At 47.0% G+C, this 27,572-nt stretch overlaps 1 protein-coding gene across 1 annotated transcript; it reads left to right on the top strand.

The window, feature by feature from the left end:
* The first annotated feature begins 7,832 nt into the window (after positions 1-7,832).
* Positions 7,833-26,807, top strand: LOC144111446 (acetylcholinesterase-like). Its single transcript, XM_077644750.1, has 4 exons — positions 7,833-7,980; positions 20,994-21,268; positions 22,756-23,972; positions 26,646-26,807. Exons 2-4 carry the CDS (start codon positions 21,002-21,004, stop codon positions 26,785-26,787), a joined length of 1,626 nt encoding a protein of 541 aa, XP_077500876.1. The 5' UTR covers positions 7,833-7,980; positions 20,994-21,001; the 3' UTR covers positions 26,788-26,807.
* Positions 26,808-27,572: the final 765 nt, after the last annotated feature.

Raw genomic sequence — 27,572 nt, 5'->3', positions numbered from 1 at the left:
CAAGTCATGACACAGATACAAAGGCTAAGGAACTCGGCAACAGGGAGGACCCTCCTAAGAAGGCTGAACAATAAGGGGTCCTGGATATAGAGGATAGATCGGCAAACATCCTAGACGAAATACGTCGAACCTATACCCAGGAATATGGATCCAAATCTACACGCATCCAGAAGACAGGCAAGGGCTGAATATGTAGAGGCGAAGATAGCCACACAAGGTCAAATAGTCTACACTGACGCCACTCTGTACCCATGGACTCGCAGCCAACGCATCAAGAAAACGGTATCGGTTGTCACAACAAAGGAGAGTGGCCTCATGAGCGGCGGATCCACGAGATATGGGACGATAACTGAGGCAGAGGAGATCGCCGTAGCTCTAGCGGCAGCCGAGGGTTATCGCACCAACAAATCTCTCACAATCATAACAGATTCCCAAGAAGCGTGCAGACGCTACATGGTAGGAATAATCAACAAGAAAGCACTAAAGATTCTCTTGAAAACGCAGCGAACCAACGAAAAGATCCAACATAGGATCTACTTTAGCAGAACTTCTTGTTAGGCTAGTTGGTGCATTGCTTTTAAGAACCACGTTGCGCACGTTGCGCTCTTTCCGTCTTCTTGGCTTTTTCCTTGTGTTTGTCCCTCTTGAATGCGCAACGTGGTTTTTCAAAAATAGGATCTACTGGGTACCGGGACATGCCGGAGTCGAAGGCAATCTGAAGGCGGACAAGCTAGCTCGCGAGCTTACTATCCGAGCTGGTGCGTCAAACGCCTCGGACTGCCCGGAGATAACGGTAGAGCTCCCGTACGCAGCTATCCTCAACCTCATCAAAGGCAGAAGACGCAAATATCCCCAGCCACAACCTCTGCTAACACAATATGAAGCGACATGTTGGAGAAGACTCCAAACAGGAGCCTTCCACACCCTTCACATTCTACATAAGATGTATCCGGAACAGTACAGGGATACATGTCCGTGGTGCGGGGCGACCCCCACGCTGTATCATATCACATGGGAATGCATCCACAATGTAGCTTTCCGAGGTAACAAAGAGCCAAATGCGGAGCAGTGAGAGGACCGGCTAACCAGCAGCCAGATCAAGGTCCAAAGAGACCTAGTGAGCAACGCATGCCGGATGGCCAGGGACAGTGGTGCCTTGGACTAGGGGCGCCAACCACGCTCAGCCTGGAAGGCATCGGCAATCTTCGGGCAAGCAGCAAGACTCTTTTATTAGAGCAATAATGTTTATTCACTCACTCACTTTAAAAATAGGGGTGAAATCAGGAAGATGCAGAGGAAAGAGCCAATCTAGAGGCGGACATAATGTTTTCACACCTGCCTTTTCGTTGCATTGCGAGGCGTCGGCTGCTATCAATGTTTGTAGGAAGGGTTCGTAAATGATCTCCTAATTGTCAATTCAGAATACGAGGAAATAAAACTTTTGCATTTCAGGAAATTTCATCGAAGACAATTTGCATAAGGACCGATTGTTTGCCGCAGAAAGGATGATACATGTGTGCAAGCGTAGCAGGGGGCGGCAGGAGGTTAGGAGGGCGGATAAGATTACGAAGTTTCCAGGCATACGGTGGATGCAGCTGGCAAAGGACAAAGTTAATAGGAGACACGGGAGAGGCCTTTGCCCTTCAAAGGGCGTAGTCAGGCTGATGGTGATGACGGTGGTGGTGGTATTGTAGCGAACCATGACGGCCGTGCCTGATGCCACCTAGGGAGATCACTTGCGAATAATAATAATAATAATAATAATAATAATAATAATAATAAAAATAATAATAATAATAATAATAACAGTAATAATTGGTTCTGGGGGAAAGGAAACGGCGCATTATCAGTCTCATATATTGTTGGACACCTGAACCGCGCCGTAAGGGAACGGATAAAAGAGGGAGTGAAAGAATAAAGATGTGCCGTAGTGGAGGGCTCCGGAATAACAATCTCGACCACCTGGGGATCTTTAACGTGCACCGATATCGTACAGCACACGGGTGCCTTAGCGTTTTGCCTCCATCGAAACGCAGCCGCCGCGGTCGGGTTCTAACCCGGGTACACCAGCACAGTAGCCGAGCGCTCTAACCACTGAGCCACCGCGGCGGGTAGGACCAAGATGCCGGCGCTTACCCACTGTGCCGGCTCATGAAAATTGGTTTTATGAGGAAAGGAAGGTTTTGTAAGGAAAGGAAACGTGCCGCAGTGGAGGGCTCCGGAATAATTTCTACCAACTGAGGATCATTACCGTGCACTGAGTCTGCACAGAACAGCGGTTCCTTTGTGTTTCGCCTCCATCGAAACGCGGCCGCCGCGGTCGGGTCCGAACCCGGGCACTCCGGCTCAGTACACCAGCGCCTTAGCAACAAAGCCACCGCGGCGGGCTCTGTTGGCTCCTCCCCTTTCTTTATTTACCTAATAAAGTTTTGCTCTGTCGCTCTCTCCCTTCTAGTACCTACCGTCATGGCGCTTTTGGTGTGTCCATCGGAAAGTGACACAGTTAATGCGCCTTTCCTTTCTTCAAAAGTAATTTCAGCCTGGACAAACCATACCGCTAATTATCCATCAGCGGTTACCCCTGGTATTTTAACAGAGACGGCAAGCACTGGCCGCCTGAAAAAACAATTCGTCAAGAAAAGTCAAGTGCAGTGCGCCTAACGACTAAAAATTTACCTTGATTTTACGATATTAAAGCAATAGGTACATTTGGGCAAACCTAACTTTAGCAGATTTGCGCGTTCAATTGATATGCTTATCGAAGCAATAAAAGTTGAGGCAGTTTTCCTTAGCAGTACGTTCTGGGCGCTTTTGGTCACTTCTGACTAGACTGCAGATCCCCAAGGGCACTCTTACCCATATCCTTAGCCTGGCTGTTGATTGCAATTCCTGCATTCTTCGCATTATGGAGGCAAAACGATAAGGTGCCCGTGTGCTGTGCGATGTCAGTGCACGTTAAAGATCTCCAGGTCGTTGATACTCTGGATCCTTCCACTACGGCACCTCTTTGTTCCTTTCCAGTACAGAACCAATTACACACGCTTTTGACGAAATAAAGTTTTCCCACCCACTCTTACGGCGCAGTTCGGGTGTCCACCGAGATGTGAGACAGTGACTGCGCCATTTCCTTTCCTCAAAACCAATTTTCGTATAAAAAGTGACGCAACCATTCGCCGTACACAGCTGCGGGTGGATTCATTCGATTTCTTGTTTGATGTAGGATACGGCGCTTAGTCAAGTTGGAGGATAGCTCGGTGGTGGGAAAATACTTTAAGTGCCTCAAAAACACCCGCCGCGGCGGCTCAGTGGTTAGCGAGCACGGCTACTGATCCGGTGTTCCCGGGCTCGAACCCGACCGCGGCGGCTGCGTTTTTATGGAGGCAAAACGCGAAGGCTCCCGTGTGCTGTGCGATGCCAGTGCACGTTAAAGATCCCCAGGTGGTCGAAATTATTCCGGAGCCCCCCACTGCGGCACCTCTATCTTCCTTTCTTCTTTCACTCCCTCCTTTATCCCTTCCCTTACGGCGCGGTTCATGTGTCCAACGACATATGAGACAGATACTGCGCCATTTCCTTCCCCCCAAAACCAAACATTATTGTTATTATTCGCAGCTTATTTTTTGCATTAATGTTGTGGTTCTTACTATTTGCCTCTTTTCGATTGAATGGACATGCCATTCGGTTCGATTAGCGGTACCTGAGCACGAGGTTTTGGACGCGATTTTAGATAGAACCGAACATAGCTTGTTCCATTGTCACCTGTGAATGTGCTGCATAAGCAACCTTCCCTGCTTGCCTGAGAAAAGGGCTACCTGTGGAGAATTTTGCTGTGGGCCAGGAGAGACAGTTGTGCGCATGCGCCGTTACCATGGCAAACGCAGGGGACCAAGGTGCGGCGTGCGCTTCGCCGTCGCCGCGGCCGCAGGCCGCTCCACCGACGGAGCCGCGCGTTACGTCACACGGATGAGCAGTGATGCGCATGCGCCGAAACCATGGTAACTAAAGAGACCCCGACAGGTGCGCCGTGCGCTTCTTTGCCGCCTCGCTGCACGCCGCTATATTACCCGAACCGCGCATTCCTGCGTAATACAGCGCATTGCATGCGCAAAATTGCGTATAAAAGGCGGAGATGTAGTGGGCGTCTGTCTCCTGCTTTCAGCACGCGGCTCGGCTTGAGCCTGTAGGCAGGCCCATGCACTTTCCTTTTCATTCTTCCTATCAGCAGCAGCAGCAGCGTCTGTATCTCAACGTTTGACATGCATGCAGAGGAGAGTCCAGCCGCTGCTAAACGGTGGTAATACAAGAGAAGATTAACTCTTCCGATCCTGAGGTAGTCGATTGGCGCTTGGCTACTTAAAAAGAGAGTGAGCGTAAGGAGGCGAAAAGAACAGCTGAGGCGCCCGAACGGAGAGACGAACGGCTTGCCAAAAGGAGATGCCAGACTGCCGAGCTTAATAGACGGCGCATAGCCGCTGAGATAGAGCCTATATATATATATATATATATATATATATATATATATATCATTGCTAAACATACAGTGACGACACCAAGCTCAGCCAGGAAAACGTACTTCTCGCTACGTACATCCTGGCATAGACGAGCTAACCCGGTGCAAAATTTTTTTCTTCTCGTATTCATTTACTTTCTTTACTGTTCTGTGGTAGAGGTATATTTACAGATGCCAAGCCAGCGTGGCCTTGGTGCTGCTCGATGCTTTCAGGTGCTTTATTAATGTTGTCGCGTCGACACTAGGCGATCGGTGTTTTTCACTTAACAGGATGAGGCCATCCTGGTGAGTTTTGAAACAAGGCTACATTTTGTAGGAAGGAGTAAAGCCATTATCATTACTATAGGCCCTAAAATAACGCCGCAATGTCGTGCTTGGCTTCATGTTCAGCATGCTGCCAGTATATTCTTAATGAGATTGTCAGGTGTATACATTCTTAAACGTAACGTGAAAGAAGGCCAATAACCGATTGTAATAAACAACTACTTTTAATAATGAAGGCTGCTTGGTCGGTTGACATGTACACTTTTTTAAAACTTGGCGTGCAGAATTTCGTACCTTTTCGACCGATATGTCGTTCACCATGGCTGGCTGTCCAATGTTTTCTCTGCTTACAAGAGGCGAATCACGGCGTCCTTAAGTTCAGTTTCTGCAGACGTGGGACGGGTCATGCCAGCTAAATATCCAGTTAATATGGCAGCGCAGTTAAATGCTAGGCGACGCTCAGTAGCAAAATGTTAGTTTGGCTCAGTCAGTTCTACTGCCTACATCTTAGCCTGTTTTTCATGTTAGGCCGAAAACGACGACATATCACTTTTCTCGTGACCGCATTCTACATGTAGCACTTTCTAATACTCTTTTCGGTACATTCGTGCAATTGCTCCAGCTGACGGAGTTTTCTGGATTTTGTCGCGTACCTTCTTTCCGGTACAGAAATACACACGCTCGCTTGTATAACAACTCTGCAGTTTTTGGTGACATGTCCTGAAATCACACTTATACCTGTGATTTTAGGTTTTGGTATTTATTCCCCATGACTAACTAGATAAACATGTTAGAACAGCTTCGTGCTAGCAGCTTATGCTTTCAAGTGTACCTTCCCATTGACCCGAAACCACAGGTACCTCAAGAATCGGTGCACAGCTGTCTTTTGTGATGCCTCATACTTCGTTGATAAGTGTTGTGTAACACCCTTCCTTCCGACCAGCCTCACCACAGCCAAAAAGTCAGCTACCTCCGGCTTAAATAACGCAGATGACGAAAAAGCGCCGCTATTGTTAAGTGGAAGCCCACAGGGCCGATGGGACCCCCCCCCCCCCCCTCCCCGCACCTGCTACCAGGAGCGGTCATGCCCGTGGGGGGGACCGAGAAATGTAAGTCTAGGCGTGACGCCTGCGCTAGGGTGAGCTGCGGCACTAATCTTTCTGTTCCGGCGCCCAGTTACCCTTGTCCCGCGGAAGACATTCCTTTGCTGTCAACGGAGACGGCAGTTCCGATGCGTGGCAATCGGTGGAATGTGCATGCAGCGAGCGGCGTACGCGGAGTCGCGCGCCCAGCACGTTCCAGGAGGAGCGAGGTCCACTGGGCTCGGACTGGCGAGCCCTGGGCTCCGCCCACTAGTACATGCGATGCAATTGCTTTGCTATTGGTTCAAATTGGGCGAGAGCTGGTTTACTAAAGCTCCGCCCAATTATCGAAGGTGTTAAAACCCGTGGGAAACAACGTCTTGGAAGGAGCGCGCCGAGTCTCAAGCTCGGCCGTTTTTAACAGCCTTTTTTTAAACTGCCTTTTCTTTAAACTGCCTTGTCATCACTGCCTTGTATTTCGGTCCCGTCTTTGATAAATAATTTTGTCCTAAGAAGTTGGAATTGCTGCCCCAACCGGCAACGTGTCGCCGGACGAGCGGACGAAGACCAGAAGCGCTCTTGGTACCGCTTACCGCCGCATATTCGATCACCGGCCAGCGTGCCATCATCGTTCACCGCTCGCGAGGAGCAACTGACTAGCCCAATCCGGCCATGCGATCAGGAGGAGGGAAAGAAGTTTAACTGCCATTTTCGCCAAATATTACTTGCTGCCCAAGGGCTGCCTTGGATTTCCTTCGCGTTGGACACAGCAGGCCAAAGCCTGAAGTTCTCCTGGCTACTTATTACGCCAAAATCTCCGCAGGAAGCCGTTAACGAGTTGATTGAACTATTCTTCTCACACTTTCTTTTCAGCGAAGCTGTATACTTCTACTGTCCCAGGAAATTTTCGTGTCATCGGCGTCGTCAGCAAAAACGCCTGGCTTAAAACTGAATGCTACTCCGAATGGAAGAGTACCCAATGGCATAGAAATCGTATATCATACTGATCGTAAAACGGTCGTACTGTACAAAAAAATAAAAACAAAATAGAAAGCAGGAATAATTTTTTAAATTCAAAAGCACACAAAATACATAAAATTAAAAGTAAAAATTAAACATTAAAATATATATATATATATATATATATATATATATATATGATAAATCTCTTTAGAGATCACGCATACAGCTTACAACTCAGTACTCGTTTTCATTAAGAGAAAACACAAAACAAGCATCAAAACCACATGGCGGATGATAAGGCACGTGTGAACAATGGGAACACCGTTTCACCAATGCAACTCAACCAACCGCCATTCATGGTCCATGCATTGACATAAGCTTAGCAAAGAATATCCCTGCAGTTAGAATTGAAAATCTCAGTTTACACCATACTGATCTTAAAGTAGCCGTGAATGTCGCTGTAAAGTAACAAAAGGTAATGCATGTACACTTCACTTGTTTCTGGTTTTACTCTTTGTAGAGCCACGTGTATGAATTTTCGATCGACGTCGCAATGGGCAATTGGGTGTCGTTTTACAGCTTCGCTGTGAAATCACCTTCACAACGTGGATTTGGAGCCAAATTTATTTACCCCATAGAAAAAAGCGCCACCTATCGCGGCACACGACAACCCTCCTGCTATCCTCTCTCTGTTGATACTGTAGAAGCTTGGGCAACTTGGTGTGACATTGTTTTTCAGCAGCGCAGGGGACAAAGGGCGAGACAAGTGCACTTGTCTTGCCCTTTGTCCTCTGCGCTGCAGAAAAACACTCTCTCTGTTGTCGCCCCCCTGGCCTTGTCTTTCCCGGCCTCCGTATACGCTCAGTTCTGGGAGCACCGGGAAAGTCGTTGCGCATCATTCGGCGGCCGTGACACACTTGCGACACCGGTGGTAGCGCAGATAGTGTGTGAGTGCGTGTTCCCTCTCTCTCTCTCTCTCTCGGTTTTAATCGCCCGTATTTTCCTCCTCTCAGGAGCGGCAGAGGGCGCTCGTGGGGCGCGGCCGCAGCAAGGGCAGACGCAGCGTGCCGACCGGCAGGGAATACCGCGGCGGTGCCGGTTTTCTGGGCGTTGGCGCAGCCCTCCACCACTGCTTCTTCCCGGAGCGGCTTCTTAGCGCCGGTGAGTCTCAACAGCGAACGGCGGAAGCACGTAGCCCTGCAGCGTCGGAGAATGAGGCGGATTATGCTTGATAAGGGAACGAACTCTGGTGTTTCCATACCTAACAATTCTGGACAAAAGCATTTTTGAACGCGAGCCAGTTTATGAACGCAATCTTTTTCATATATTTTAAGATTTCACTATAAATATCAATATATCTGTACATCTCCCCTCGGCAGGATTTCATTTTTTTTTTGCTATTAAGGTTTTTCCTGTCGTAGAAAGTGTTCCCCTTTGGTTTTTTAAGGCCGCCTTAACTGCTGGATGCGAGCGATGGGAACTCTCTAAAAGAAATATTTTGCTACACATCTGAAGAATGCACCACTACCTTCAATTTGTTCATGACGATACCTTACAACATTCCCTATAACCGAAACTTTTTTCCAAGAATGTTGGACATGCTGCAGCTGCACTTTCATCGCTGTAACAATAGCCCAGCTACGATGACTTTATGACCGTTGTCTTGTCTTCTAAAAGGACGAAAAACTAGCCGGAAAACTGATACGCACGTTGGTTTATCGGCCTTGAAAGACTGGTTAGCTGGCAACACATTTTCTCACTGCCTTATGTACCGTTCTCTCTGTGTTTATATATGCTGCTCGTTGGCTTTTTGAAAGTCGACGACTCTCCTAATCACTGCAGGTCGTAATATGCTGTTTGGTTCTGGATTGAAAAGTCGAAACGTAGGATCAGACCAAACCTTTGCTTCAGAAGCATAGCGCCGCGCTTTGAATATGATTAGAGCCGCTTCTGTTTCACGCTGATTATAGGAGAAAATTGGGCGAGTTCGTTCATATGCATGGTGGGAAAAAGCGCTTGAAGACGACTAGAGGAGCAAGAACCTGTTTCACAGCTGCACTTAGTTGCGCCCATCTTTACTGGGAAGGAGGGGGGGGGGGGCAGTCGTTTTATTCTTTATTTATTGTTTATTCTTTTCTCTTTCATGATCATTATAGTAGGACACAACTTAAAGAAATCTGCTGTTGCTAACACTCGGGCATGGTCCGCGATGTCTTCTATTGCTCCACTGGCCAATCACGTCAGTAAAAGAAATGAGCTTTTTAATGTTTGACTTTATTAAACGAGCCAGGTATCAAAATTCTAGAGTTTATAATTTTTTTCTTGTGATTAGTTTCTTGTTTAGGTAATGGGGAACGTTTTAACAACGGACTGCTTTCTTGTCGTAGAAGAATTCTGTGCGCCGGTCCTAAATGTGGGCGGAGCTTCATTGCAGACTTTAGTTGTATCCTATAATAGTTGTACTTGTTCTCACTTGCCACTAGATGCACATTTATTATCCCACGTCGAATTTTGGAATATTTTTTCCGTAACGTAACGTTCTGTAGGTCACACGAGATCGGGTTTGTGTCCCAATCAACTGTGCCGCTTTTGGATGTTAAGAGAAATTGTGGAACTGAAGAACAGAACGGAATGAGAACTACACGCTGCTTATATATACGGTAAATGTCCGCGCAGTGTGCCAGTACAACTGTCTGAGAAGGAAAAGCAGGCGCTCGCCACCTATTGATTCAACTTCGTTTCCTGATTGCGACACTTTCCTTTTCCTTGCTTTGCAGGCGCGGACAGACGCCAAGCGCGAATGCTGAATAGCGGGCAGAAGAGTCGGTGGCCCGTTTATGCTCTACGGTTCATGTGTGAACTTTTAAGCCTGGACTCCATGTACGCGAAAACTCACGCGAACGCGAAGGCGACGGCGGCGGCGACGGCTGGCGTTCGCTCTGTCGCTTGTGGGCAATCTCCATGCAAGCGAAGGCGGCAGGCGACGCGAACCCGCGACGTGCGCAGCGGATTCCGTGCTTTGCGCACTCAAGCTTAGAAACACGCCCGTAACCTGTTCTCTCTCTTAAAATTGTGTGAGTGTGCCTCATAGTCAGGGCCAAAGGAATATTTCCTCTACGGCAGCGGTGTAGCGGCAGTGGAGATAGCCAAAGGCGTGCTTGCGGAGACGAAGTCACATCACGGGTTCACGGGGGAGGTGTGCTTTCGTTCGGTGCCTGTGCACTCCGGCTTAGTAAAAACACTCCCATAAACTGTCACCGCAACCTGACTGTAAGTGAGCAAACTATAATATACCACTGAGAATGCGCGCCGCGAGTGTTTCTGCACAGGTGGAGCGCAGCGGCACGGTGGATCGAGCGCCGGTACCCGCGGCTCGACACGCATCTCTCCCTGCAGTACGCCCGCTCGCGTAGCCCTCTCCAAATGCTGTTAGCCCTCCGCACCCAACAAGTAGATTGTTTTAATTATTGAAATCGTGCGGGTCTGCCTCTCAGCTACAAAACCAAATATTTTCTCGACGGTGGCGATGACCAAGACGACGGGCTGGTTTCGTGAGATGTGCCCGTGAGAAACCGTGGACAAACCGGAAACGGCTTTGGGGGGCTCTGATTGGCCAGTCGCGTGGGGGACTTCCGGGCGACGAGCGAAATTTTCTGTGGGTGCAGATCCGAGCGACACGGCAAGCGACACATGCATTTTGCTTCGCGCGACGGCGTCGCTCGTCGCTTGCCGCCGTCGCCTTCGCGTTCGCGTGAGTTTTCGCGTACATGGAGTCCAGGCTTTAGCGTTCGCCTAGTTTCCGTTGCGAAGAGTCGGGGTGGCGGGGAACGGATAACAGCTGTGGCCGTTGGTCCGTTAGGGTAGCAGATGGGTTTCCGAGATAAGTGAAGCGTATCGGGCGTAGCGCGGTCGCAGATGGTGCAGGATCGGGGAGTTGCTAGGAGGTCAATGGCTGAGAACGTCGTTCTGCACGCGATGTGGTCTGGCTAATTACGCTATTTGGGACGGAATAAAATAAAGGAGAGAGAGAGAAAAGTGGTAGAGGAAAGGCAGGGATGTTAACCAGAAGAAAGTTCCGATTGGCTTCTCTGCACTGGGGAAGAGAGATGAGGGGGCACAAAAGAATAAGAAGTAGGGGAAATTTAGTTCGTAGCAACCACGGCAAGCAATGACACAAGCACTGTAAGTCACAGGCCACCGCAGCTGTAGCCTGCACACCTTCAGGGCTGGCGACCGCTGCGACCTGAGTAGAACAGACCGAGAGTCTTCCACCGCTAACACAAGGCAGTCAGGCAGCCCAGACGTTCCAGTGTGGAGAAAGGCTGCTTGCCGTCGCGGCTGATAATGTGGATGACAACGTAAGGCATCCCGACTTCTTATCGGAACGTTGAGGTTGGAGGATGCATTGTGCCAGCTATTGGAGAGCTCCAAACAATGGATTGAACAAATCCAGCATCTGCAGTGCACTCTGGGCAGCTGGCGTGTGCAAGCAGGAAAGCAGCGCACGCATGGTATTCAGGATTGTCTCCGGCTTTGCAATTACTTGCTCGTCAGCGACATCGGTTGGAGCGTAATATCCGGGCATTCACCATCGTATCCGCATATCGCGTGTTCGCCATCGGTCTTGTGTCTTGAGCTGTTTCCAATCTGCAAGGAATAACGTTGCTTCTCCGCCATGGCTCCTGATAAATCCGTGCGGGAACCAATCAATACTTATCATTTTTATCTTAGTTGGACCTGCAAGTGAGGGGCTGTTGACAGTACGTTAGTTAGGCAGGCAGAGATAAATTACTGAAGTCAAACACAACAGCTTAGAAGCTACGCTTTCCGAATTTTGTGGAAAATAGCTCAAATCCGAAAAAAAAAAACGTGAGATCTCCGCTCAGGTAATGCACGGCGCACATTTGTGAGACGGATACTTGCGTTCTCAATTTCAGTAAGGGACGCGTGAGCAAAAACATTGGAGGACTCTTGTGCTGCGAGTATGAGTTTATGCGATAGCGCACGCCGTTTTGTGCGTCATCGGATGCTGATGCGACTCTTTGGGACTCGTCATCTGCTGCTATATTAGAACGACGATATACACCGATACTTAGCATCACCGAACATTGGTTTTCCCTTCTCAGTAGTTTGACACCTTTGAACACATTTTATAATTGTTCAATTGTTTCATTTCCTTAAGTGATCAATTACACACTCTAAATTTCCTTAATTGGCGTCATCAAGCATTGCCTTTTTATTCTGCGCATTTTGACACATTTGAACCTCCCTTTTTCAACTTTGTTTTGTTTCTTTAATTCAAAAATTACAACGATATCGCTAACTCGTCACGGCCTGTCACACACCATTCAATCATCAATTACTACAACCAAAAATACCATGACACGATCTCTTTTTTTTTACGCAGCCCCTGATTATTTTCAAACACGCGGTGCCGAGTTCTAATACGCCGACGGCTTTTCGACCGAAGGAGCAGTATACGCAATCACGTAATATTTATGTAGCTTTCAACTTCCTCGGCACCTTTGCTTTTTCTAAGAGGACGTGAGGCTTACAAGGCAATGAGGCGGCGCTGCCGCTATATTGCTTCTCGAGTTTTGCTACGCTAGCTGCAAAAGCAGGATTTCCGTACAGGAGCGCGTATAGGAAACACTGTACGAGGCACATATATGATTTTCATAACGAGCAGGGGAGAAAAAGCGCCTAATTTTCTTCCTATGGCAGGAATAATACAGTGGTCCGGACGTACTTTCAGGCTGAACATACATATACATACATATATATTTTATTTTTCCAGAAATTGGAAATGTCTCCTGAGCTAAGAGCTATGAGCTTGACTAGGCCCAGGAGATCCAATACATGGCAGTAGCGTGTGTTTACAAAAAAGAGATAAATAAACATTAACCCGAAAAGCTCACAAATGAAACTGATCTATACTATTTCCATAGCATACACACAGCATTTAGCATACATGATGCATATCACAAAAAGTTCTAACACAAAGCAGAACAAGAAAAGAGTATTAACATCAATGTGCAATCAATATGAAATATCGCTAACAGAACATAAAAGCGCAAAAAACACAGACACAGAAGAAGACAGAAGACACGAGCGCTTACTTCCAACTGATTTTATTTCATCCAAGAAGCGGAATTTTATACTCCTGACATTGCCTGCGTATGCTTACAAGGCATAACCACAGAGTGGTGACAGGCAATAGTTATCGAGCGGCAAACTTGAATGACGTAAGATATGCCATCTCTTTTTTGTAGAGAAGCGACACTCCGCTACCAGTCCAGCATTTCGCGGTACAAGGGAGAAACCAGTTGTGCCATGCGCCGTTACCATGGCAACCGGAGAGGAGCAAGGTGCGGCGTACGCTTCGCCATCGCCGCGGCCGCGCGCCCGCTCCACCTTCGGAGCCGAGCGTGGCGTCACGCGGATTAGCAGTTGTGCGCATGCGCCGATACCATGGTAACCAGAGAGACCCCACATCTGAGCCGCGTTCTTCGTCGCCGCACCGCCGCACGCCGCTCTATCACCTGAACCGCACGTCGCATACGCAGGATTGCGAGTAAATGGCGGAGATGTAATGGACGTCTGTATCACAACGTTTGATATGGATGCACAGGAGAGTCCAGCCGCTGCTAAACGGCGGTATAGGCAGGAGAAGATTAACTCTTCCGATCCTGAGGTTGTTGCCTGGCCGTTGGTTACTCAACAAAGAGAGAATGAGCGTCAGAAGGCGAAGAGAGCAGTGCAGACGCCCTAGCAGAGAGAGGAACGCCTTGCCAAACGGAGACGCCAGACTGCCAAGCGTAATAGATGCCGCATAGCCGCCGAGATGAAGGCTATGGAAGGCGTCAGGCAACGAGAACCAACAGAAGAGGATGTTAAGGCCCGTCGTGTGACTGATCACACCATTCGAGTTTCCAAAAGACACGCTCACCCAGGAAAACGTACCTCTCGCTACGTATATCCTGGCGTAGCCGAGCTAAGCCACTGCCACTTTTTTGACAACAGAATTGACGGAGCACTTACGTAGCCATGGCCAACTGACGCTATCTCTAAATCCTCAGCACTTTCCCGGGTTCGAACCCGACCGCGGCGGCTGCGTTTTTATGGAGGAAAAACGCTAAGGCGCCCGTGTGCTGTGCGATGTCAGTGCACGTTAAAGATCCCCAGGTGGTCGAAATTATTCCGGAGCCCTCCACTACGGTACCTATTCTTCCTTTCTTTCACTCCCTCCTTTATCCCTTCCCTTACGGCGCGGTTCAGGTGTCCAAAGATATATGAGACAGACACTGCGCCATTTCCTTTCCCCCAAAACCAATTAAAAAAAAAAATTCTCGCGTAATTTGACATTTGTTTTTATAAGGACTTAGCACTTGTGAAATAGAGGGCGACAACCCTATTTCCTTGTGCTTTTGCAGTTGAGACAATGAATGCTCATGTGCCCCCCTTTAATGTTGTTCACATGTAGTCATGCTCCCCCAATCGCTCATTTAGGCATCTTCCCGTTTGGCCTATACAATATACCATGACTTCGTTGGGAAAAACAATAATTGGGGGCACATCAGCATTCATTGCCTCAAGTGCAAAAGCTCAAGAAAAAAAGAGTTGCCGTCCTCGCTTTCACAAGTGCAAAGTCCTTTATAAGAACAAGTGTCAAATTTCCCGAGAAATTGTTGAGACTTTGGAGATAGCGTGAGCTGGTGATGGCTGCGTAAGTGCTCCGTCAATTCGGTTGTCAAAAAAAGGAGATTGCATATCTTACATCGTTCAAGTGTGTCGCTCGATAACTGTTGTTTATCACCACTCTGTGGTAATGCCTCGTAAGCATGCGCAGGCAATATCGGGAGTATAAAATTCCGCTTCTTGCATGAAATAAAATCAGTTGGAAGTAAGAGCTCGTGTGGTCTGTCTTCTTCTGTGACCTTGTCTTTTTCGCGCTTTCACGTTCAGCATGAAAAACGAAATCGCCCAAACGCGGCCACTATTGTACTGCCAGGAGATTGCTGCCATGCCGAATACACAGTGCTGCAGGAAATGGAGTGTCGACTCAACAAACATCGACAAGTTAAGGCATCCAGGCCGCAGCCTGACGCTGATATAATATACGAGAGGTTACTGGCCGCAGACCATCCGCACAAGTCCATTTGAACGTTTTCTGAACTTTCCGAAAATCAGTTTATGGTATCCTGCAACATCACCCTGGCCGACATATGTTAGTGACTCTTTCTGGTTTCTTCAAATGCGCAGGACAGTGCCAAGAGTCTATTAGATTTCTATTCTTATTATCTCCTTGTCATTGGCCTGTATAACAGCGATAATTCAATTGCTACGAACGGTGGCGACAATGAAAGGAATGGTCGTACTTTAAAAACTTATGTATGAAGGATAAATACCAGGTGTTTCAGAGCAGACTAAGCAATTCTCAAAAATAGGTTTCTTAAGGTAAAAATATCGCTTTTTCAGCATTATTAATACCAGCGTTGGCGGACACCACAAACACCGGTGAATCGTTTGAATTACTAAGCTTGTTAAATATTTTCTGATTATTTATCTATTTAGGTATTAAAGCTGGGCGCCAAGTTGCAATTAGAGATTTGTAGCCGGTCGTTAGTAATAGCCATATCAGTTTTAAGAACATAGAGAACGCGTTTATCCTTGGCGCTGTTGGTCGACAAAATTAGTCCTTTTGACTATAGTTATGTGCACTAGAAAAGTTGCTTTGCCTGCATGCTTTTGGAAACCGCATGTGTTTTGGAATGATGAATAGACATATTTTTTCGAGCCAGAGCACCGAGGATAATCGCGTTTTAGAAATTCTAAAAACTGATATGGCTATTACTAATGATCGGCTACAAATCAATAATTGCAACCAGTTGTCTAGCAGTGATAGTTAAAAAGTTCAGTGTGAAAAATTAGTTACTTGGCTTACTAAATACAATTCAGCGGCTTTCGGTGTTCGCTAACACTGATGATTTTATATCCTACTGCTGTGACGTCAGTAATGTGAATGATAAATAGAAGGGGCACTCCATATGTTACGCCAACTGCAGCAGACTGTTCGCGATTAGATGTAACAAACATCGCTTCTCATTAAATCGCAATTTCTGTAAGTGCCTGACATCTTGTCATATCCTTATCGTTCCCTCTCCACACTTGTTGCTTTCCTTCTCTGACCGAAAATCCGTGTTCACTGAATGACACCATTGGAAAAAGTTCATGCCTCTGAAAAATCAATTCCCCAAAAATCAGTCACCGGTAACCCGCCGCGGTGGCTCAGTGGTTAAGGCGCTCGACTACTGATCCGGAGTTCCCGGGCTCGAACCCGACCACGGCGGCCGCGTTTCGGTGGAGGTGAAACGCAAATTCGCCTGTGTGCTGTGCGATGTCAGTGCATGTTAAAGATCCCCAGGCGGTCGAAATTATTCCGGAGCCCTCCATTACGGCACCTATTTCTTCCTTTATTTTGTCACTATCTCCTCTATCCCTTCCCTTACGGCGCGGTTCAAGTGTCCACCGAGATGACAGAGAGATACTGCGTTAATTCTTTTCGCTAAAAACGAATTTTTGATTTACCAATTTTCAAAGCGGATTTCGCTGGGCGTGCAAACCGGCGCCATTAGATATGTGAACACAAAAAGCTAATGTTCATAGTTTTTAAAAGCATACTGTAGTGATTGGATGTCACTGATAGCTATTTATGTCCCGGAGCAAGATACGGGGCTGTGAGGTAGCCGAAGTTGAACATTTCTTAATAATTTTTGGCCACCCGCGGGTACTTGTAGCCTGCATTGATAACGTGGATACAGAGGCGTTCTCGCATTGCTCTTCCATCCAATGCGCCGTTGCTCAGCTCACGTGCACCGCAGCCGCTGACGCACCTTGACGTACATATAGCGTCTGGAAAAAAGTGAACTGTTCAAGTAGCACTGGAAGTTTATTCGCGGCATGTTCTTTCGAAGTGTGTTTTCCTTCTGCTGAAGGCGCAAGGTCGATGATGGCGTCTGCTAGTGAGACGTGTTCCACGGAGTACTTTCGCAACCTGCTTTTTTGGAATAATCTTTAGCTTCTTGCGTCTCGATCGCTTGGCTAGAAGCCATATGCAAATGACAAGACTCCTGCGCTGAGCAGGTAGACATAAGAAACCGCAAATAGTGTTTCTTTCTCTCGATTTCAATGAGTCCCTGTCTGACAACCTTGCCAAACGAAAGGTTCCGTTCTCTGCTTCGGTTCTATTTTGCTGCCTAGTCGGTGGTTGCTGCATTACGATAGCTTTTTATGGGTTTACATCGCGGTAGGCCGTGTTGGAATGGCTGTGTCTGGTATTGCGTTCACTTTCTAGCCCGTGAGAATGTTTTTGAGGACTGTCACTGAGAAGGTGCTTTTAAATGGACACGAGTGTAATTTCGCAATCCATCTCGTTCTTAGTAGAAATGGAATGCGTGGTTTCGTCCTGTTATGTCGATCTTTAGAAGCAATACAAGCCTTCGGGGCAGAGAGAATTCGATTGCAAAGTTCACTCCCACTCCATCGATTCTCGTGATGCAACCAGGGAAAAGGGTTCTGTGATCCCCGTTTGGACGCGAACGGAAATGTACCCTATCTTGAAGGATCCCGCTAAAAAAAAAGAAAAATGTCTTGATGCCGTTTTTTGTAAACACAGCCCTTTGTGGCGACAACTGCCTTTCATTTTTTAGTCTTTTTCAGCCTATAAATGTCCCATTTTGAGGGATAGTAGCATCTTCGTAGTCAAAATGCGATAATCATCGACACAGGCGAACTTAAATTTGTCCCCATAGTGCGATTAAAACTGCTCCTTCTGTCGTTTGTAGTTCCGGCGCGTCTCTTAGGGGAGAGAGGGAAGTAGGTGAACAGAGGCGCAGCACAGCTGTGTTTATCACTTCCTTGAAGAACAACACTTGTAATATTTTTTTCTCTCTACGCCTTCCGACACCCTTACAATGTTTTTCAGTTTTCAAAGCTGCAAGTAAACATAACATGGCAGAGTGTCACTGCCATCGTTCTTCTTAAAATTTTGTTCTAGACTAAATATCCCAGACACATGCCACTAAGCTTGTCCGAGAGTAAGGGAGAGAATTCGATTTTTGCAAGGGTAAATATACAGAAAATGCGCTAGAGAGGAAAACGAGTATTATACTATTTTTACGAAAGCAAATCATATATATCGGACACAAATTTTTCTAAAGATTTGGATTACCACGCTGAACCTTTCGCTAACCATTTATCTCATAAAATATCTGTATACATATATAGCCTAAACTGGCTCTAGTACGCCAATTATTCAATTTTTGAAATCAAAACACCTACGAGTATTTTTCACAGCAATGTAGAGAGATTTGTGGAATCTTTAACGATGGTATGAAATTTCAGTGCCGAAACACCAAAATCGATCTAATCTGGCAAATCAGTCAAATGTTCTAGAGAAAAGAAGATTTTGTTCTCATATGGGCATTGAAACGTGAAAAAAAGCATCGTTCTCACGTTGTAGCTGTTTTATTTTGCTTGCTTTTTAAAGGCTGCTAAAAATGTTTATGGCACCCAGGGGCAAACTTTCAGCCATTTAGTTTTAAAGGAGATGTGACCTTTCGCACTGACACTTTATTCCTCAAACCAGTATATAAAATACCATCTAACGAGTGTTTACGAATTAAGTTTCCAGAACTAAAATAAAAATATCCGGACTAAATCATGCGAGGCTTAACAACACTTATGCAGAGTATGTTGCTGGGCTAGTTGGTACTTGTCGAACATCAACTTAGTTCTTTTCACCCAGCTTCGATACTTTGTTTTGTTTAAAATCTTGGTCACCCTTTACCTGGGACGCCATGTATAATTATTTATTTCTATCTCACATCAAGTATAGCTCTCTTTTTTTTTTGAAAATTTTTCCTGACCTAAATCATGAACATGTACTCAAAACACTCCGGAACAAAGCACGGGTTATCCCGTAAGCTCAAACAAGTTATTTCATTGATTTGATTAATTTACAAGCACACATATTCCAACATACCATACATAACAGATATACACTCCCGCGTAATAAATCTGCCCGTGAAAAGCATTAAAACTGTTTGGCTTTAGTGCGCTAAGTGGGCGCTCGTAAGAGTCGCTTAGTGTTGCGATTCTAATATTGTCACGCTACGAACACATTGGTTCTGTTTTCATAACACTCCCCGAATATCAGGAACCCAATAGCATGGTAATTTCTTTTGCTTTAACCTCACCCACAATTTGTACATAAATTGTATCTTTAACTATCCTTTACTTTCAAGCCTCCTTAGATATGGCCACTTTAATGCCATGAGGCAGTAAATATCGCTTTAAAAAGTAACTCAGGCAACAGCAGGCCTACGCCGAAAATTAACAGCCTCCCGAAGAACTATGCAATAATCAGGCATGCGGAACCTATTCTTTCTTGCATTGCTGGGGAAGAGCAAATTGGATCTCACAAGCCCCATCAGTGGCCGCTTGAAGCATCCACTTGCCAGTGCAGTTGGCCATTGCTAAGCCACAGTACCACTGCGCCGGTAATGGTATGAGGGATCGCTGCGATTAATCGTCATCATCATCATCATCATCAACCTGACTACACCCACTGCAGGGCAAAGACCTCTCCCATGTCTCTCCAATTAACCCTGTCCTTTGCCTGCTGCGCCCACCGTATGCCTGCAAACTTCTTAATCTCATCCGCCCACCTAACCTTCTGCCGCCCCCTGCTACGCTTTCCTTCTGTTGGAATCCACTCCGTTACCCTTAAGGACCAGCGGTTATCTTGCATTACATGCCCTGCCCAAGCCCATTTCCTTCTCTTGATCTCGATTAGGATGTCATTAACATGCGTTTGTTCCTTCACCGACTCTGCCTGCTTCCGGTCTCTTAGCGTTACACCTATAATTTTTCTTTGCGTGGCTCGCCGCGTTGTCCTTAACTTGAGCTGAACCCTTTTCGTTAGCCTCAACGTATCTGCCCCGTAGGTCAGTACCGGTAAGATACAGCTGTTGTACACTTTTCTCTTGAGGGATATTGGTAACCTGCTATTCATGATCCGAGAGAACCTGCCATAAGCGCTCCACCCCATTCTTATCCTTCTAGTTATTTCCCTCTCATGATCCGGATAGGCTGTCACTACCTGCCCTAAGTAGACTTATTCCCTTACCACTTCCAGCACCTCGCTGCCAATTGTGAATTGCCGTTCCCTTGCTAGACTATTGAACATTACTTTGGTAACGTTCAAAAAATTTCACGTAGCTGGGTAGTACGAATTTGAAGAGAACCACAATTTGAGTAGATTGGGTAGTGGAAGACAATGTACTGAGACTTGGAAAACGAATCAGAACTGGAATAGATTCGTGAGTGAAAAAAAGAATGCTATCGTTTTTCCTCCGCAGAAATCCCAGTCATAGCCCAAATTTTTTTAAATTTGCTTTCGCGGATTTACCGAGTCCAGGAGGCAAAACAGTTGCAGTACTATTTTGTCTTCCAAGCGATTTCGCCTAAGACCGTATTGTGTCAAACACAAGCCTAAAGTTTACAATTAGAGCACGCCTACTTGTACCCATTCCTGGTTCGGATAGAACCCCTGGCCGTGAACATTTATAATGACGCCCAATTAGAGAAACTGCCACGTAGTCGCTGACTGTTCACTGATTTGCGCTTATTTTCTATCGAGAAGTCTGGAAGCGCGAACCAGTTCAGATGACAGTGCACTGCGCGCACAGCATAGCGAATCGAATGGCCCTGCGGCTAAGGAGTTCAGTTCTTTAAGCCAAGTTCCCGGAAGTGTTTCTTGTCTGCGGTGAGCGCATTTCGATCGAAGGTTCTGTGAGCGAAGAGTACTGGTCGAGCTGTATGTAACCCTTTCGTGTTGCCGCACATTCTATGTCTCTTGTGAGCGGCCAGCGTACACGGAGTCACAGGCGTCACTGAGTGAATGAGTTACGATGGGTTCTCCGTGGAAGTCACTTCGCGAACAACCGATGGCTTCTTCCTCCCTTCTTCCTTACTTCTTGTGTTGTCCGTCTAGCGGGTTTATATTCATTGTTAATGCGCAAAACTATACTTTGGCATACCCCTTGTATAGCCTTTTGTTGCCACTTCAGGTACGGCAAACTGCTTTTGCTTCTTTTTTTTTACCTTTTCAGCCACAAAGATGGCGTTCGCGGTCTCCCTCTTCCTGGCCGCCCTGTTACTGTGGGTCGCCGCGGCTGGGGATGAGTCCTACGTGGAAAGGGACACCACGGAGGGTAAGGTCCGTGGCAGGCTTGTGCGTGCCATAGGCCGGAACGTGGAAGAGTACCGCGGCATCCCGTTCGCCGAGCCTCCTCTGGGAAAGCTGCGGTTCCGGCCTCCCGTGCGCAAGGCTCCATGGGAAGGCACCCTGGACACTACTACCCTTAAACTCACGGCATGCCCTCAGGTGCGCTCCTACTGTGACAGTGGTGCTGCATTATTCTTTCGCACTCATAGCTGTATTGCAAATTTTTAAGGCGAAGTAATTTAATGGCTCATGCTCGCGTCCGTCCGTCCGTTACGCTCTTGCGCCCATGACCTCCGATATCACCCGCAGGATGTTGTGATATCGGAGGCCATGTTGCTCTATTGCTAGTTCTCTGCGCATGCGCGAGGTGGCGCCACCGACGCCCGCGCCAGATGCCTCGCAGCTGTCGAACGAGTTTTGTGCGCGCAACCTCCACGATAGCGCAATGCATATGTAGTAATGTGTACTTAATTAACATCTTAACCACACATCAGTGGCACAAGCAACATCTCGCTAAAGGCTTTCGCCTCACCACACTTTAGGTCAACAAACTGCCCCCCTGAGTTTTTTTTCGTACCTAAGGAGTCTAAGAAGGCATTCTCCAGCTGTAAAAAAAAAGAAATACGAATATACAAACGACGGAAAATCTGGAATTCACCTTAATCTTAATAGAAGGGCGTGAGCGCGTTTGGCAGTATCATGCGCACACCTTGCCTTCTTTTTTTTTTAGAGCGAAAATTCCAGGAGCACATATAGACAGGCCGACAAGCAGAGAGACAGGCAGACACGCATGCAGATGAAACTACTAAAATTTAGCACAAAGTAACGGTGAACTTCTCTACAACAGCTTCAGCGGCTGATTGAACGCAGAATTTAATGTTTTTCTTTAATGTTTTCTTTCATTGCTTAACAGGTACCATACTTCATCATATTTTTCTATACTGTGTTATTTCGCACCTAATTGATGCGTTTAGAAACCTAAGCAGCGCTAACCCGATGAAAAAAAATTTATGCTACATTCATGCAGAAACAGCAAAAAGAGCAGCAGGCTAATCCTATACATCAAGGCAGGGAAAAGAAAGAGATCAATCAATACTCGAGCAAGAAGCTACAGTAGTAGCTATTGAAGTAGCTGAAAGCAGAAGTTTGCAGTTAGTCCTATACATTGTGATGAAGAAAATCGATTTTGTGGTTCTGAGATAGGTGACCTGTACTTTGAGCTCAGTGCTAGTTACAAACGTTCCCCAGGGCAGAAATAATTTTAGGAGGTCACGATAAAGTGTGAGCACCTGTAGACAGAATAATAATTTATTAGGCCCTTTCCTTTACAAACGGTCGTGCGTAGTGGTAAGAAATCCGCGCTACTCCAAGGTTGCTAGCTTCTATTTCCTCTTAAATGCTGCAAATGATAGTGTCTATCTCGAAGGCTGTACCAAAACCTTTTTAGATTATATATGCGATGGGTGGCAAAACCGATAAAACTTGCAGTATTATTATAGACAATTATTGGCATGCTGTCATCACTGCATTAACTTTTTTGTATGGACTGGTTTTTAATCTGAACATACGAGGCCAGAACATATGCCACGCTTTATAGAATAACGGCCTAATGCTAATTCTCATTCCTCGGCTGCGCCGTCCCTCAGGAGGAGATGCCACTGATAAAGATGGGTGACGTGGCCTATACGGAGGACTGCCTTCATCTCAACGTGTGGGTGCCTCAGAGGGCCAAGGAGCCGGGGTCCAGTCAACCGGTGATGGTCTGGATCCACGGCGGAGGCTTCACGTTCGGCAGCGCCAATGAGCCCTCCTACAATGGCGCCAATTTGGCCACGCTCGGGGACGTGCTGGTTGTCTCCATGAACTACCGCCTCGGCATACTAGGCTTCATGAGCGCCAACTCCCCCGAGGCCCCGGGAAATGTGGGCCTCCTGGACCAGCTCGAAGTGCTCAAGTGGGTGCAGCGCAACATTGCTTCATTCGGGGGCGATCCGGAGCGAGTAACTATATTCGGTGAGAGTGCAGGCGCGGCAAGCGTCCACTGCCATGTCATGTCGCCCATGAGCGAAGGGCTCTTCAAGAGGGCCGTCCTCCTGAGCGGCACCATGTACAACATTGATATGTGGGACATGATCCACGAAAGCATGGTAAAAGGAAACAAGGTGGCCGATATTGTGGGCTGCTCCAAGAAGGGAACCATCGACCTCTCGGCCAATGCCGAGGACGTCATACGGTGCTTCCGCCGCAAGTCTGCCGATGAGTTGATGAAGGCGTCTTTCGAGAGTGTCGCCCCTAAGGTAGTCCCCTTCTACCCCATCTACCACGACTCATTCCTGCCCAAAATGCCTCTTGTCGCAATGAATCGCGGCTTCTTCGGATCCATCGACGTCGTGGCGGGAGTCACTTCGGACGAAGGGGCTCTGATGCCAATGTTCCCGCCAAAACCAGAACTGTTGGCGGAGGACCTCCAAGTGTCCGAAAAGCTCGGAGATGCCCTCCACGCCACGGTGTCAACTTGGCTGAAGGAAGACGTGCCAGACGTGCTCGACAAGTACATCGCCGACGCCCCCAATGGGGACGGTAACGCCCTGAGACGACAGTACCTCGACTACTCGGCGGACAGGATGTTCTACTGCCCGCTGCGCTTCTTCGCAGACAAGCACAGTGAACGCGGAAACAGAGTGTTCGCCTACGTCTTTGACCACAAGTCGGCGACGGCGCCGTTCCCGGGCTGGACTGGCGTGCCACACGCAGCCGAGCTGGCGTTCCTCTTTGGTCATAAGTATGCTGAAGATCCTGACTCGCCTGACGGCCGTATGAGCGAGGAATTTGTGCGTGCACTGACCAGCTTCGCCGAAAAAGGGTAAGTGAAATGATTAGTTGAAAAAAAAATTGGCGCAGGGTTGGTCGCATATGTTCCGAACCCTATAATTCTTATGCATTTTTAGTTTTGTTTGTTTCGATTTCCACATTTTGTTTTATTTTTGTTTCTTCAATTTTATTTCGTTTCATTATTTCATTTTTTCATCACCATCATTTATTGATCCCTTAAGGACCCTTCACAGGGTATTACATAAGGGGGGGGGGCGACGTACGTAGGACAATACGAGAACAAAATCAAAGAGGTTGAAAAAGAAAAGAACAAATCTATTAAAACATATATAAAAACATACAATGAGAGCAATTAGGACAACGAATACAATCAGTAACATTAAATGAGAACACAATTAAGACAGTTACAAAAAATCAATCGAGTAGAGAAGGGGATTTACAAACGAGTGGCTCAAGCACACCAAACTATGGGCGAGAAAAGAAATAGAGACGAATTTATTGTTCAAAGAAAGACAGTAACCAGTCTTTGAATTTGACAGGGTCACTTTTCATGACAGTAGAATCTGGCAATTCATTCCATTCCTGAATTGCAATTGGTAGAAATGACTTATTAAAAGCAGATGTTGATCCATGCAGACGCTGTATACTTAAGCTATTGAATAAGCGTCAAGATGAACGTGCTGGTGGATGAAGGATAGATCGGCGCAGGTGCGTGAAATGATAGAATATCTTGTGAAAGAGGCATAGTCGTGATATCTTGCGGCGAAAGACCAATGTGGAGAGATCCAGTGATGCTTTCATTTATATTTTATTATTTTTATTTCGCACTCCGCTGCCTCCCAAGGTTGTTTCTCATACCGACATGACCTTGAAGAGCGGCAGGAGCACAGCTCTCGCTCTAGAAATAGCGGTCAGAAGTGTTCCTTTTTTTATAACGAATTTGCTTAATTGTAGAGCCTATATGTTTAGTCTAAAGAGGGATTCTTCAGTTGACCTATCTGGTAGCATTTCCTGTATTATAGCCTGGTCTCCTGGCATCGCTACAAAGGTGGCTTTGTCTCAGGGACAAGAATTTGTTTAATCCAACCGGAATTACTGCGGTGCCGACGATAGTTACATGTCGTTGTGAATGCTGTCGCCTTGACGAATAATTCTGCATTCCGATAGGCCGGCACGAGTTTTGTCATACTAAGGGATGATTTCTGTCTTTATTAATAATTCAGACGACTGCATTTTCATTAACTTGAAGGTCATAAATACTTGCGATATTCTGGTGTGCCTACTGTAATCAAGGGTGCATACAGAACCTCATATTTTGTTGACGGATCGCTAGAATCTGTGCTTTTAGAAGCATGCATGAAGTTAACTGATGTCTTTCCATTCATCTTATAGAGTGAGTAGTGTGCCTACTGAACCATTCAGACTTTATCCTCGCTAATACAAGCTTTCGACAAACATGTGATGCACGGGGAAACCAAAAAGTACTAAACACCAAATTCAAATCGAACAGATTAAGGACCATGCAAGAGTTCACAATCCCTACCCCCCCACACACACACACGCACGCACGCACACGCACACACGCACACACACACGCACACACAATATCTGGAAAGTGGCTAACGTGCCCCAACACAGGGGTTGAAGAAAAGTGGACTCCTGAATAGTCTGGTGGGTGAAGGCCGAATTCCTTCTCTCCACCAGTTTCTGGTTCCATCAGTGACTTTAAAAACTAGTACACTTAATTACCACTGGCTGTAACATTGTGACAGCATAAAAATCTTTTCGTTCTGTGGTAGCCACCCCCTGGGTTCTTCCCCAACCATGGCAGGCCACAGCCGGCTTTTCGGTGTGCCACCCGTGGCAGGTGGTGCACCCGTGCACCACCCGTTTCACCTGTCAGTTGGCAGGTAGCAAAGTTTGACGCCGCCAGTGCTTGAGCAGACAAGTGCACCGAAGAAAAATTGGCTGAAAGGAAGAGAAACTTGAAAATTCGTTTTTTGGTGAAAGGAAATGGCGCCGTATCTGTCTAACACATGGGCGGACACCTGAACCGCGCCGCAAGGGAAGAGATAAAAGAGGCAGTGAAAGAAGAAAGGAAGAAAGAGGTGCTGTGATGGAGGGCTCCGGAATCATTTCGACCAGCTGGAGATCTTTAACGTGCACTGACATCTCACAGCACATGGGCGCCTTTTGGGTTTCGCCCCCAACTAAACGCGGCTTTTTTCCAAAGAAGAAAATTTTCGCGCTGGAAACGGCGAAAGAAAAACTGTATATTTTAAGACTGCCACTGAACCACTCAAGCAATGTGCTTACCACACTTTCCCAGCACGTCAGGGCATTGTAGAAAACCAGAACACCCTTCTGGTAAACATCCTTGCCTTACTTCTTCCTCCTTATCTCTCTCTCTCTTTCTCCAGCACGTGATATTGATGCATGAAAACACATTAAAAGAGTGGTATTAAAGAACACACTTGGTTTCACCAAGTTCTACCTCTCCAGATTTAGTTTTATTTTTTTTATTCCGCAGTGACTACTTTCCTGGCAAGTTTTTTCAGGGAGCAAGTCACAGCGGTGTCATGGCGCAAAGAGTTCGCTCATTCCACACGGATGATGTAAATTGAGCACTCGCTGCTGCCGAGTCGCTAACAGCGCTGCGCTATCGTTGCGGGTAACATTAGATCTGCTGTTTTCTTTTTCGCAGCTTCCCCGAGCTTCCCGAAAAACGGAAGTGGCCAAGGTACACCAAGCAATCGCCCGTCATGATCGTGATGGGCCACGGCCAGTTTAACGAGACTCAGGAATTCCGCAAGAGCCAATGCGAACGGTGGAAGTACCTCTTCTAAGGAATCGAAACTGTACCGGCTGTTGATTGTTTTTGTTTGTTTGATGTTGTGATGTCCGAAAAGCTTTTGAAAATAAATTAAAATACATAAAGAACTGTTTTCACTGACACCAAAGGACGGAACAGGAGGGGGAGCTGCACGCACACACACACTCAGAACCGCAGCGGTGGCCTAGTGGTTTGAGAGCATCCGCCTCGCATGCGGGATGTGCTGTGTTCGATCCCCAGTGCCGCCTGGGTACAAGCTTCCCCCCTTGCCTGGTGCTCGGCTTATCTAGGGTCAAATGCTTGGGAAATGGGCCTTTGACCCCACCTTGTGAAGCCGAAAATATTTTGTGCCATGGCGCTCTTTGGCCATCGATGCCCTTGCGCCATAAAAACCCATGATCATCATGACACAAACTTAGAAGTTCGCGCACAAGGGAAGTACATCTAAAAAGCACGATTACGACCAATGCACGGCTCTTAACGTTTTGAATCGCCGCTGAACGGAGCGAACATCACAGAACACAGCGGCGGCTTTCCTTAGCGTGTGGACGGTGAGGAAATACCAGACTGACGGTTATCACCATGCCCGCCAATCGTGCATACAACATACAAACTACATACTTCACCGAATCCTTCCTCGTGATTTGAGTGAAGGCCACCAACCTCGGACTACTAGCCCGACCTGGCTGGTGAGGTTGACGGACGGACGGACGGACCAAGCCACTGGACGCGGCCTTCGATAAAAGCCCATGAGCACTGTGAGCGCGCAGGGGAACGTTGCTTTTGAAGCGAAAAACT

The sequence above is a fragment of the Amblyomma americanum genome, chromosome 11 (assembly GCF_052857255.1).
Source record: "Amblyomma americanum isolate KBUSLIRL-KWMA chromosome 11, ASM5285725v1, whole genome shotgun sequence".
In the NCBI taxonomy this organism is placed as follows: Eukaryota; Metazoa; Arthropoda; class Arachnida; order Ixodida; family Ixodidae; genus Amblyomma; species Amblyomma americanum.
This window is presented reverse-complemented; position numbering and strand designations above follow the sequence as displayed.